At 42.4% G+C, this 13,463-nt stretch overlaps 1 protein-coding gene across 2 annotated transcripts in view; it reads left to right on the forward strand.

The window, feature by feature from the left end:
* The first annotated feature begins 8,840 nt into the window (after window positions 1-8,840).
* ACBD3 (acyl-CoA binding domain containing 3) overlaps window positions 8,841-13,463 on the forward strand; it is a 115,875-nt gene continuing 111,252 nt past the window's right edge. The window contains exon 1 of one of the 2 annotated variants that reach the window (XM_033938785.1): window positions 8,841-9,162. In XM_033938785.1, the coding sequence (XP_033794676.1) occupies window positions 8,982-9,162 (181 nt within the window). In that variant the 5' untranslated portion in view covers window positions 8,841-8,981. Of the gene's footprint in view, window positions 9,163-9,266; window positions 9,372-13,463 lie in introns of those variants that run through there. The other variant, XM_033938786.1, reaches the window with a different exon arrangement.

The following is a 13,463-nucleotide window of genomic DNA, read 5'->3' on the forward strand; positions in this document are numbered from 1 at the left end:
AAAATTGCTAGAATTGCCTTAGTATCTTTACAAAAACCAATTGCAGAGGGAGGAGTAAATTTTCCCAAATTCTATAGGTATCATTAGTCCTATATTATGCGCCAGAGTATGTATTGGGTCTTCCCAGAGCTCATGGAAAAGTTCCCAGATTGGCTGTGGTTGGAATGGCAGCTCCTGTTTCCTCTGAGGCTTTGTCATGTTCATAGTATCAAAATGCCTAGATTGTTTAAAGAAAACAGAATATTAATAGATACATGGAAAACTTTATAATATGTCAAATAATTTAACACCTATTCCAATACAAAAAATCTACAAATCAAACTATATGGCTGAACTCCAAGATTCAAATTGGCAGGTTTAAGGTCGTCTGAAAGTATTGGATAATAGCAGGTATACGTATTCTAGATGATGTTATATCTAATGGTAAACTGCTTGATTTTTCACAGTTGCAACATAAATTCGGTTTTGATAAATCACAAAGTTATAAGTGATTGCAACTGAAGCAGGCAATTCAGGCGGGGTTCCTTGAATGGAAATATCTTAATAATCAATATAGTTTAGAGTTCTTATGCTTTCAGGCGGATTTCTTGGGACATCAGGCCGCACAGTGGTATAAATTAATATCTGCATTTATTAATAAAAAACCAAAGACTGGTCTTAGAAACATTTGGAGCATTGAGATTAAGCATCAAATTACTCCGTCTCAATGGCCACGAATTTGGTCTTGGAGGATGAGATGTACAATGTCTGCATCTATGAGACAAACATGGTTTTTCCTGTTGCATAGAGCACTGTTCTTCAACCGCCGGTCCGCGAACCGGTGCCGGTCCGCAGAAAATTTTTGCCAGTCCGCACAGGGCCAGCGAGATCGAGACGGCAGTTCAATTTCCTGCCGACTGCAGTTCCTCCCAGCCTTGGGCGATCAAGACAGGCTGCCGACGTCGGGGCCTTCCCTCTGCGAGTCTCACATATTCGGAAACAGGAAATTGAAACCAAATGGGCAAGACTCAGAGAGGGAAGGCCCCGATGTCGGCAGCCTGTCTTGATCGCCGCCCCTGCCGAGTCGCTGAAGAGGGCCGCGGGGAAGGTGCAGGTGGAAGGGAGAAAGCTGCAGGTACAAGGGAGATGGTCAGCAGGAGCGGGAGCAAGATCCTGGGGAGCCTTTGACGGTGGCTGTCTCCCCTCCCAGCAGCTCTCCTACTTGCCAGGGCAGTGATTCAACGGCAACTTCCTCTTTCCTCAGAGGCGGCAACAGACCCAAGGCTGCCTAAGTAAATCCCTGCTGCAGGCAAGTATTGAGAGCTGCTAGAAGGGGAGGAAGCCACTGTTGGAGGCTGGGAAGCTGCTGGATAAAGGGAGAGCTGCTACTGGACCTGGAGGGAGGTAGAAGGAGAGATGCTGCTGGGAGGGGAGGAGGGAAAGGGATGGGAAGAGAGTTAATTTTGGATAGGGGGGAGGAGGGAAGGGAGAAGGAAAAAAGGAAGGAAACAGCTGGCAGAGAGATTACAGGAGGGGAAGGGGTCAGGGTGGAATGGAGAGATCAGATGAGGGAAAGGGGAGAGAGAGGAATGAGAAAGTAGAGAGAGATTGATGCTGGAAAGGGGGTCAGCAGAGAAATGAGAGAGGGATAAAGATGCTAGATCTGGTGTATGAGAGATACAAATGAAGAAAGCAGTGAAGCTGGAATGAATGATGTAAAAAGGAGAGAGGAGGCACAGGCTGGATGGAAAGGGGAGAGGGGCATAGAAAGAAGTCAGATACATATGGAAGGGGAGAAGGCAGACAGTGGATGGAACGGGCAGATGCTGGATTGAAGAGACAGGGCAGACGCTGGAAGGAAAAGAGTGAAAAGAAGATAAAATACTTTTTTTTTTCATTTTTATAACTTACATCAAGACTTCTTTGGCTCGGTCCAAAACTAGATCACCTACCCACCTCCATCCCACTACCCTCTGGCTCCTCTCTGCAGCTTGAGTTCTCGAGCAAGGTCTTGGGCATCATCATTGATTCCACATTGTCCTTCAATGACCATCTCCAATCCTTGGTAAAAAAATGCTTTTTCAGCCTTCACATGCTGAGGAAAGTTAGATCCTGCTTCCATCAAAAACATTTTACCCTCCTTGTCCAATCCATCATCCTCTCCAGATTGGACTATTGCAACTATCTACTTAAGCCTAACTAAGAAAAACCTCCACAGACTCCAACGGATTCAGAATGCCGCGGCCAAGCTCATCTTCGCTAAAAGTAAATTTGACCATGTCTCCCCGCTCCTGGCCAAGCTCCACTGGCTTCCAATAATCGCCAGGGTCCACTATAAATGTACCTATTTAACTTTCAAAATCCTATATGGTATCCTCCCTCCCTTTATCCCTCTTTCTTGGAATTCCTCAAACCCTAATACCACCAGATCCTCCCACAAATTAAAACTATCCTTCCCCTCGCTAAAAGGCATTTCCCACACAGGAAAGCTAGGGACCTCCCTTCACTTCAAAATCACTGAGCTCTGGAACAACCTTACCTCCCCTGTTCGGAACTTGAGCTCTCTCCAAGTTTTCCGCAAACATCTGAAAACCTGGCTTTTCTCAAAAAATGTAAGTCTCCCTCCAACTTAGGAATCAAGGAAACTCTTATATCTTGGCATCCCAAGTCCTCTAAATTTTCTTCACACTTCTACCTCTAACCCTCTATTGTAGTTCCTTCCTATTTCTCCTACTGTAAACTGCATCGAGCTCTACGAACGTGGAGATGATGCGGTATACAAACCTAAGGATTAGATTAGATTAGAAAATCATATGGCATTATCGTATGATACAGTATTATTTGGAATGTCTATGAGGGCTAAGAGCCAAATATCTTCCAAAAATAATAAACTGTTACTTATTTTAACAGGAGTTGCCATGCAACAAATAACATGTAATTGGAAAAATTGGAATAGATTAAACTACATTTTTTGGTGGAATTCAGTTTGTCATATTTATAAAATGGAAAGAACATTAGCTATTCAGAAAGGGACTTTTAATAAATTTCAAGATGTGTGGAGGCCATTAACAAATTATTGCAATGAATAGGTATTATTTTCCCTGATTTATACAAATGAAAGAATGGGGTGGGGGGAGGGGGACTTCATTATATGGTATATGTGTTATGAGATATTGAAAGGATGGGAGCGAAAGGGATAAATTCAATTTAATATGAAGACTTGTAGAATTTCAAGTGATGTATTTAAGTTAAAATGTGGTTACTTTTTGATGCACTTGATGTAAGTTATAAAAATGGAAAAAAAAAAGTATTTTCTTAGATTACTCCAGAGCCTATCACCTCTTAACTTCATTCTATGCCCTCTCATTGCAGAATTTCCTTTCAAATGAAAGAGATTTGATTCATGCAAATTTGCATTACGTAGGTATTTAAATGTCTATCATATCTGCCCTCTCCTGCCTTTCTTCCAAAGTATACAGACTCTTCAGAGTTGTCAAAACGCAGGCAGATTGGAAAAAAATTGCAGGCGGACCTTAGGAAATTGGAAGACTGGGTGTCCAAATGGCAGATGAAATTTAATGTGGACAAATGCAAAGTGATGCACATTGGGAAGACTAACCTGAACCACAGTTACCGGAAGCTAGGGTCCACCTTGGGATTTAGCGCCCAAGAAAAGGATCTGGGTATCATTGTAGACAATACGATGAAACCTTATGCCCAATGTGTGGCAGCGGCCAAAAAAGCTAACAGGATGCTAGGAATTAATAATAATAATAAGCTTGTATTTAAGCCACTTTTTTTTCGCCTCCCTCTTTCAAATGTATTATTTTATTATAATTATTGCTAATTGTCCTTTAGTTTGATTTTTATTTTAACCTAATTTTTAACTAAATGTAAATCGCATTGGATTTGGATTTTGCGATCAAATCAAATAGTTTAAATAAATAATAATAAATCCCATCATACCTGTTCAGTTCAGTTGAATTATTTAAAAAGGGATGGTTAACAAGACTAAGGGCTCCTCTTATCAAGGTGCGCTACGGGGGTTAGCGCGTCGGACATTTCATCACATGCTAACTCCCGTGGCAGCCTAAAATCCTAACGCCTTGTCAATGGAAGCGTTAGGTAATAGTGCAGCAGGCAGTTTAACGCGCAGTATTCTATGCATTAAACTGCTACCGCGCCTTTGTAAAAGAACCCCTAAGAATGTTATAATGCTCCTGTATCACTTCATGGTGTGACCTCATGACGTCATCTGGAGTATTGCGTTAAATACTGGTCTCATCTCAAGAAAGATATATAGTGGCGCTAGAAAAGGTTCAAAGAAGAGCGACCAATTTGGTAAAGGGGATGGAATTCCTCTCATATGAGGAATGATTAAAAAGGTTAGGGCTCTTCAGCTTGGAAAAGAGATGGCTGAGGGGAGATAGGATTGAAGTCTACAAAATCCTGAGTGGTGTAGAACGGGTACAAGTGAATCAATTTTTCACTCTGTCAAAAATTACAAAGACTAGGGGACACTCAATGAAGTTACATGAAATACTTTTAAAACCAAATGGAGGAAATATTTTTCCACTCAGAGAATAGTTAAGCTCTGGAACACATTGCCAGAGGATGTGGTAAGAGCGGATAGCATATCTGGTTTTAAGAAAGGTTTGGACAAGTTTCTGAAGGAAAAGTCCATAGTCTGTTATTGAGAAAGACATGGGGGAAGCCACTGCTTGCCCTGTATTGCTTGCCCTGTATGGAATATTGCTACTCCTTGAGTTTTGGCCAGGTACTAGTGACCTGGATTGGTCACCGTGAGAACGGGCTACTGGGCTTGATGGACCATGGGTCTGATCCAGTAAGGCTATTCTTATGTCCCCATACGCCTTATGATAAAGACCACACATACCATTTTAGTAACCTTCCTCTAGACTGACTTTATCCTCTTTATATCTTTTTGAAGATTATGTGACAAGGAGTTTTTTTAAACCCATGAAGGTCTTCTTTTTCACCCTATTGTTACCACAATATTATCAAATTATTGGATGATATATTGATGGCAGAACACACTTATTCTCCTTATTGAGAGTATAATTGAAATCACCCATTATTATACTTAAAGCAATGCAAGCAAACCCAAATGTCTCAATCCATTCTCCTTTTTCTGGAGCCATATGGTAACCCTACCATCCCTCTCCTGCAACATAGCTATCAACAGGCAATAGTGTTCCTGCTGGCACTAGTTCTTAGTCAGCTTTCTTCAGTAATCTATGGATTATCAGAGTGGAAATAACTTGTACATGCTCTAGTCTAGCTATACAGAAACGTGCACTGGGGTAGCAATGCTTCCATTTGGTACAGAGGCAGGACTGATTCCTGTACTGTCATTAACACTCTTGCTGCTTCACTTCCCCCAGCAGGCTGAAGACAGAGCTTGTGAGTGTTTATTGAGGGCAGAGGAATGAGCTGGCTTGAGCTCTTTAATCCTTCCAGGACCCCCTACTGGTTGGGCTTCCTTAAGCTTCCTCTCCTCTTTCTCATAGACAGTGGCTGCTGCTTCTTTGTCTCCTATTATGCCAACATTTGCCTAATGCAGGGCTCCCCCAGCTTTTCCAGAGAAGGACCACATAGGCCATTTCAAATTATAGAGCAGGAGTGGCAGATCTTTTAGCCGAAGTACTGGGACCCGAGATCTGTGCCTGACACATTGACAGAATTTGTCTCCATCCCCGTAGATAACCATAGGAAACCATCCCATGTCATTCTTTAGTGTCTATCTCAACCTCAGTCCTTCTACACCAGCATTCTTCAATGCAAGGCTTGACGGTCAGTAACTGGGCTCATTCATACTCTGATTCTTCCCTGTCTCCTTAAAGAATGCCATGGGATAGTTTCCCATGGTTATCTATGGGGATGGGAACAGTGACAAATTCTGTCACTGTGTCATTCTCTATGTGGGCTGCTCCACTTAGAGTAGACCCTTCAGCTTGACTGATGTCTTTCTGCTGTTCAGCTCCTTCCTTTGGCCAGGGAAGATGCTAATGCACACAATTATTGTTCACCTTCAAAGTTGCTTTGCAAAATTGGAAGTCACTTATCACCAGTGACTTTATGGTTGTTATTGATTCAGTTAAGATGTATGCACTCAAAACCTTTATTTATTTTTCTTAATTTTTTTTGTGTATCTTTTAATAATTCTTTTACATTGAAAATGTGAAGTATGCAGTACAGGCCAATGAAACAAATTCCTACTTCAATGCATTTTGAACTGTATGTTTTGAACGAGAATATGAAAATTTATGCAAAGTCTGAAGACTTTTGCAAGGCACTGTCTAGTAACTTTTTTTTTTTAACTTGTTTTCCTTATTTACAGTTTCTCATTACAGATTTAAGTAATGCATTAAGAAAAGAAGATATGGAGCCTCATTTTCAAAACACTTAGGGTTCGTTTTACTAAGCCGCGTTAGGGCTTTAACGTGCGGAATAGCACACGCTAGACCTTAATGCATTGAGCTGGCATTAGTTCTAGAAGCGTAGCGCATGGTAATTTCCTGTGTGCACTAAAAACCCTAGCGCACCTTAGTAAAAGGGGTAGGGAACTCTGGTCCTCGAGAGCCATATTCCAGTCGGGTTTTCAGGATTTCCCCAATGAATATGCATGAGATCTATTTGCATGCACTGCTTTCAATGCATATTCATTGGGAAAATCCTGAAAACCCGACTGGAATACGGCTCTCGAGGACCGGAATTCCCTACCCCTACCATGGTGACTTATGCCACTTTAGGCCCCTTTTACAAGGCTGTGGTTAATGCACCAAAGCCCATTCAATTCCTATAGGCTTCTGTGTATTTACCACTTTATAAAAGGGGCTCTTTGTGTGTCTAAGTGCTTAGAAAATGAGCCCTTAATTGTGCCACAATTAACAAAGACATAGAGAAACAAATTCAGAGACCTCCTAAAGTCTCCAGAACAAGAGGGACAAATCAAGAGCAAACAAACAAGAAACACTACCTAAAAAGCAAATAACCAATCCACTAGAAAATACTAATACACTTCTCCCTCCGTATTCGCTGTGATAGGGGATTAACAGAACCGCAAATACAGAAAAATTGTGAAATACCTTTTCATATGTTATTCGCTGTTTTCTGTTAAAATCCATCGTGAATATAGTGAAATCGTGAATAAAACATGGTGGGAGACCTGGTCTGTTCCTGAAGGAGAGGCAAAACACGGTGAAGAAAGTGCTGGGAATCAGCGATTTTTCTCTGTAAAAGCTTGGAATCAGCGATTTCTCTATGCAAGCTGCTGTAATTGGGAGGGAGGAGCCAGCAAGCTAAAAACCGTGAATAATCGAAACTGCAAATGCTGAAACTGCGAATACAGAGGGAGAAGTGTATTATCCCCTATGTGCAGATAAGTATTTTACATATAGAAAGAAATGGGTTAGAAAAGGGAACTTTTATCTTACTTTACTTCCTTTCTAAACATGTCATATGAGTCTTTGGTTTTCTATAAGAACACAGGAAGTTCCAAATGGTCAGACCACCAGTGCAACAAATGCAATATCTTGTTTCCAGTACTAACTGCAAAATTCCTGGTAAGATTCCAAAAAGTACATAAGAATAACCATAGTGAGTCAGACCAGTGGTCCTTCTAGCCCAGTATCCTGTTTCCACTGTCTCAAGTACCTGGCAAAAATCCAGATAATACTGCTACTGATTCCCATGTCTGTCTCAATAGCAGGCTAGGGACATTTCCTCCAGGAACTTGTCCAAACCATTTTTAAACCCATCTATGTTAACCACTGATACCAATTCCTCTGGCAATGCTTTCCAGAGCTTAACTATTGTCTGAGTGAAATAATATTTCCTCCTATTGGTTTTAAAAGTATTTCCCTGTAACTTTGAGTGTTCCCAAGTCTTTGTAATTTTTGATGGAGTCAAAAACCGATTTTATCTTCTCTGAGTCGTCTCCTTTCCAAGTTGAAGAGCCCTAACCTCTTTAGTCGTTCCTCATAGGAGAGGAGTTGCATCCCCTTTATCATCGGAACCTTTTCTATTTCCACTCTATCTTTTGAGATAAGGAGACCAGAACTGAACGCAATATTCAAGGTGAGCGATACCGAGGCATTATAATATTCTCTGTCTTGTTAACCATCCCTTTTCTAATAATTCCTAGCATCCTGTTTGCTTTTTTTGGCTGCTGCCGCACATTGGGCGTAAGATTTCAGCCAGATCCTTTTCTTGGGTGTTAACCCCCAAGGTGGACCCTAGCATCTGGGAACTGTGATTTGGGTTATTCATCACTTTACACCCAGTCTTCCAATTTTTCATCGTCTGTGTGTGTTCTGTTTTTGTTTTTTAAATTATTTATTCATTTTTAAATCCAAGAACAAGTGCACAAAAATATATCATATATTGATTCCAATATAGCACTATAAAATCTAACAGACAAAGATAGAACCCTACCACCCACCCTTCATCAATATATTTTACAATAAAATATATAATACTATTATTATAAACATAATTATAAAAATGTTCTCCCTAAAATCCTCCCTCCCACTGAGTGTGCAAATAATAAATCGAAAAAAGGAAGAAAGAAATGCCTATTCATTACAATATTTTTCCAATGGCCCTTTTTTGCTTCGCTATTGCTCTTTCCAATCTTAAAAATAGGACATAACGAATTCCACCAGAATGTGTAATTAAGATTATTATAATTTTTCCAATTATTGGTAATATGTTGAAAGGCAACCCCTGCCCTAATGAATAAAAGTTTGTTGTTGTGTGTGAGTCATTCCAATGTCTAGAGAGGGGCTCCCTCAGCACTTCCGCCTACTGGTCCTGGGCCTTGTCTCTTTAATGTCTGCATAGTAGCACGAGGGAGGCCTTTGGAGCCAGAGAGCAGGTCGGCAGGGCGCCTGCGCGGGCCGTCTCCGTCTCCTTGGCGACGGGCGGGGTGAGAGGTGAAGCGGAAGTAGGTACGTGGCCGCTGCCTGGAGCCCAGAGCGATGGCGGTGGTGAGTTCCGAGCGGCTGGAGGTATCCATAGACGGGCTGACGCTGAGCCCGGACCCGGAGCAGCCGGAGCGGGACGAGGCCTCGCGGGCCGCGCTCGGCCTCTACCACGAGCTCGAGCGCTGGGGCTTCAGCCTGGACGAGCTCTACGGCCTCGCGCTCAAGTTCTTCAAAGGTGAGGAGGCGGCGCGTGCGCGCGCGCGATGGGCCCGCGAGACGTTCCTGAGACAAACGAGCCTCTCTGCGCCGGGCCAGTTAGAGAAGAAAGGGAGCGACAGTTAAGCTCTGGAACGAGTTCCTGGAGGAAAAGTCCGTAGTCTGATATGGACCCACGGGGGAAGCCTCTGTACAATGGAATGTTGCTACTCCTTGGGTTTGGGCCAGGTACTAGGGACCTCGATTGGCTACTGGGCTCGATGGACCATTGGTCTGACCCAGTATGGCTATTATGGTCTTATGTGAGCCAATTAAGCCATTGTGACGTCACTGATTAGGTTGGCTCTGAGGCATTATGACATCACAATCTCAGCTGTGGAATGTTGCTCTCATTGGGGTTCCAGAATCTTATTATCTTTGAGAAGCTGGACTGTTAATACTTCTTGGGCTTTGGCCAGGTACTGATGACCTGGATTAGCCACTATGAGAACAAGCTACTGGGCTCGGTGGACCATTGGTCTGACCCAGGGAGGCTATTCTTATGTTCTTACGTGAGCCAATTAAGCCATTGTAACATCACTGCTGAGGTTGGCTCTGAGGCATTATGACATCACAATCTCAGCTGTGGAATGTTGCTTCCATTGGGGTTCCGGAATCTTGCTATTCTTTGAGATGCTGGAATGTTGTTCCTCCTTGGGTTTTGGCCAGGTACTAGGGACCTGGATTGGCCACCGTGAGAATGGGCTACTGGGCTTGATGGACCGTTGGTCTGACCCAGGGAGGCTATTATGTTCTTACATGAGCCAAGTATAGAACAATTAAGCCATTGTGACATCACTGAGGTTGGCTCTGAGGCATTATGACATCACAATCTCAGCTCTGGAATGTTGCTCTCATTGGGGTTCCGGAATCTTGCTATTCTTTGAGATGCTGGAATGTTGCTACTCCTTGGGTTTTGGCCAGGTACTAGGGACCTGGATTGGCCACCGTGAGAACAGGCTACTGGGCTTGATGGACCATTGGTCTGACCCAGTAAGGCTATTCTTATGTTCTTATGCAAAAGGCAACATACACAGTGGTGGGTAATCGCATAGTGCTTGGTGGAACAGAGTTGATTTCATTCCTTTCCAGAAGAAAAGGTAGGGGATTTCTTCAAATATGGCGTTCCATAGATTAGAACCCACATTTGAAAAGGTTCTTGCAAGTGCAGTAAGGCAATGAAACCGGAAGTACTGAAGTTTTATATTGAAGGTTTTCTCTTTTTGAAAATATATTTTATTACGCAAATGCACAACTGAACAGGAAACAAATATGTCCAACAGCAGCTTCACAAGATTGTACTGCTCATTTTATTTTACTAACAAGATAAGCAAGCAGTTATCTCTTTTTCTCTCCACCCAGCCCCTCCCCCCTAGCAAGATTGACTGCCTCATGAATAGCAAACAGGGTAATCACAAATTCAACAATCTGCTTCTAGCAGTAGGTGTGAAGGAACTCCAAAATGGTTCCCTCCCCTGGGAGTATTTTCTCTTTTTATTTATTAACAGTTATTTATTCTTGATTATTACTGCATTGTAGCTTGAGACATCTAATTGGTTTAGGACTTTTTTTCAACTTGGCTATTGCAAAAACTAACATTTTACTACAGTAAAACCAGACATTCAGCAGTCTATATAACATTAGAACAAAAATATACACGTCTTATAACACATTAATATTTAAAGATCTCTAGGCCCTGGGCCATTTTAACTTATTTAGAGCAGGAAACAAACTATAAATCAATATGAATAGTTAATGAGCTGCAGGAGATATGTGTCGTCATATTCATGCATTTTCTGTGTATCTATTGCAGTGGTTCCCAACCCTGTCCTGGCCAATTGGGTTTTCAGGCTAGCCCTAATGAATATGCATGAAGCAAATTTGCATGCCTATCACTTCCATCATATGCAAATCTCTCTCATGCATATTCATTAGGGCTAGCCTGAAAACCCGATTGGCCTGGTGTTCCTCCAGGACAGGGTTGGGAATCACTGATCTATTGGGTGTTGAAGGAAATCATCGGTTCACTTTCTTGTAAATGTATTCAGAAAAGAACTGCAAATGGCATCTATTCTAGCAGAGGTCCAGTGCTCTCTTTTTAGTTCTTATATATGGATCTGATCACTGTTTGGTTTCTTAGATTTAAAAAAAAAAAAAAAAAAAGGTAAGGTCTAGACCAGGGGTGGGCAACAAGGGCCGCAATCCAGTCGGGTTTTTAGGATTTCCCCAATGAATATGCATGAGATCTATTTGCATGCATTGCCTCCCATTGTATGCAAATGGTTCTCATGCATATTCATTGGGGAAATCTTAAAAATCCGACTGGATTGCAGCCCTCGTTGCCACCTCTGGTCCAGACTGTGCACTGCAGACGGTTTATTCTTGTCATTCTGACTATGAAAACTGTAAAATATGTTTTTGAGAGTTCAAGGCCCTTCTGCATGTAGAGCAGGGGTGTCCAACCTTTTGGCTTCCCTGGGCCGCATTGACCGAAAAAAAATGTTTCTGGGGCTGCGCAAACAATGCAGCAACACAGAGGAGGGAGCCGGCAAGACGGTAAACACCCAGGGGCAGCAGAGGAAAACACTGCATCGCCCTCGACCAGGGCCGCACAAAATACTTCACTGGGCTGCAGGTTGGACACCCCTGATGTAGAGGAATAAACCAGTAGAAAAAGAGAAAAAAATGATGAAATAAATAAGGTACTTTGAGTGTTGAATATACCACCACAGATGCGCTCATTTTTAAATAATGTTTTTAGTCTCTCCAGTTAACTGTGAATCATCTTGATGAAAGTTACAAATATGCTTTGGCCCAACATTTGCTGTCAGAATTCAAAAACTGCTTGACTGGAAGCATTTTATGTGTTGTAGTTTCTGGGTTCTATCACACATGTCCCATCTTTCAGTTACATTATTTTTTAATTTTTCTGTCTCTTATAGTGCCCCCCCCCCCCTTATCTATTTTCAGTTTGCTTTTTTTCATTGTTCTACCACATGTGACATTCTTTTTGCCAAGCTAAGCTACTGGAGCGCTACCTTTGGACTACCCTACATTGGTCTGAGCACATTGCCTCTGGTGCACTTAGGCCTGATAAATGAGGCTGCTGAAACTTGAATCACTTGAGCCAGGAGGCTGGCCCTGAGAATAGCCTTACTGGGTCCATCTAGCCCGGTGGCCAATCCAAGTCACAAGTACCTGGCCAAAACCCAATTAGTAGCAGCATTCCATGCCACCGATCCAGGGCAAGTAGTAGCAGACTATGGACTTTTCCTCCAGGAACTTCTCCAAACCTTTCTTAAAACCAGCTACGCTATCCGCTCTTACTGCAACGTCTGGCAACATGTTCCAGAGCTTAACTATTCTCTGAGTGAAAAAAAATTTCCTCCTATTGGTTTTAAAAGTATTTCCCTGTAACTTCATGTGTCCCCTAGTCTTTCTAATTTTTGATGGAGTAAAGAAAATGATCCCCCGTTCACTCTATCTAGGTTTATGTGTTAAAATATTTTTTGAATCTAGGAGCAAGTTAGCATCTCGCTTAAGCTTCTTGCTTCTCTCATGTTTTGCTGCAGCTTAATAAGAGGAGCAGGTGTCTGTTCTGGAATGTTAGGTGGCAGCCAAATTATTGTATCTTTATTGCCTAAAAAGAAGGAAACAAATTAAAATAACAAAACAAATGAAATTATCAAATTCCACTAGGTCACATCACAGGAAAACATCAGCTACCTTATCCAGTTTACAGTTCAATAATCATTCTGGGCAGTAGGACATTCTCCCCATGCTTGCAAGCCATGCAGAAGGAATCCACTCCAGGTTTTCAACACCTCCTCCTTCTACCAAGGGCTCTGCTGCCCCTTCAGTTTTTCTTTCTGCCCAAGAGCCAGAGGGTGTCTTTCTGATCTGCTCTTTATATGTCTTTATTATTTTTGGCATTTTTCATGGTTTTAGCGGCTATCAGTGCACCAGAACTCCCCAGTTCAGGGGAGAACTTTGCCTGCAGAGATCTTTGTGGAGCTCAGGGTCTATACCCTAAGTACCTTAGTTCACTTACTGAATCACAGGGGCTTGAACTCGGGCTGTTCAGGGTGCCAGCTGTGATTTAAGAACATAAGAACATAAGAACTGCCATCTCCGGATCAGACCTTTGGTCCATCAAGTCCGGCGATCCGCGCACGCGGAGGCCCTGCCAGGTGTACCCTGGCGTAATTTATAGTCCATCATATCTTTATATGCCTCTCTTAAGGAGATATGCATCTAGTTTGCTCTTGAAGCCTAGGACGG

This window comes from Geotrypetes seraphini, chromosome 3, assembly GCF_902459505.1.
Source record: "Geotrypetes seraphini chromosome 3, aGeoSer1.1, whole genome shotgun sequence".
Taxonomy (NCBI): Eukaryota; Metazoa; Chordata; class Amphibia; order Gymnophiona; family Dermophiidae; genus Geotrypetes; species Geotrypetes seraphini.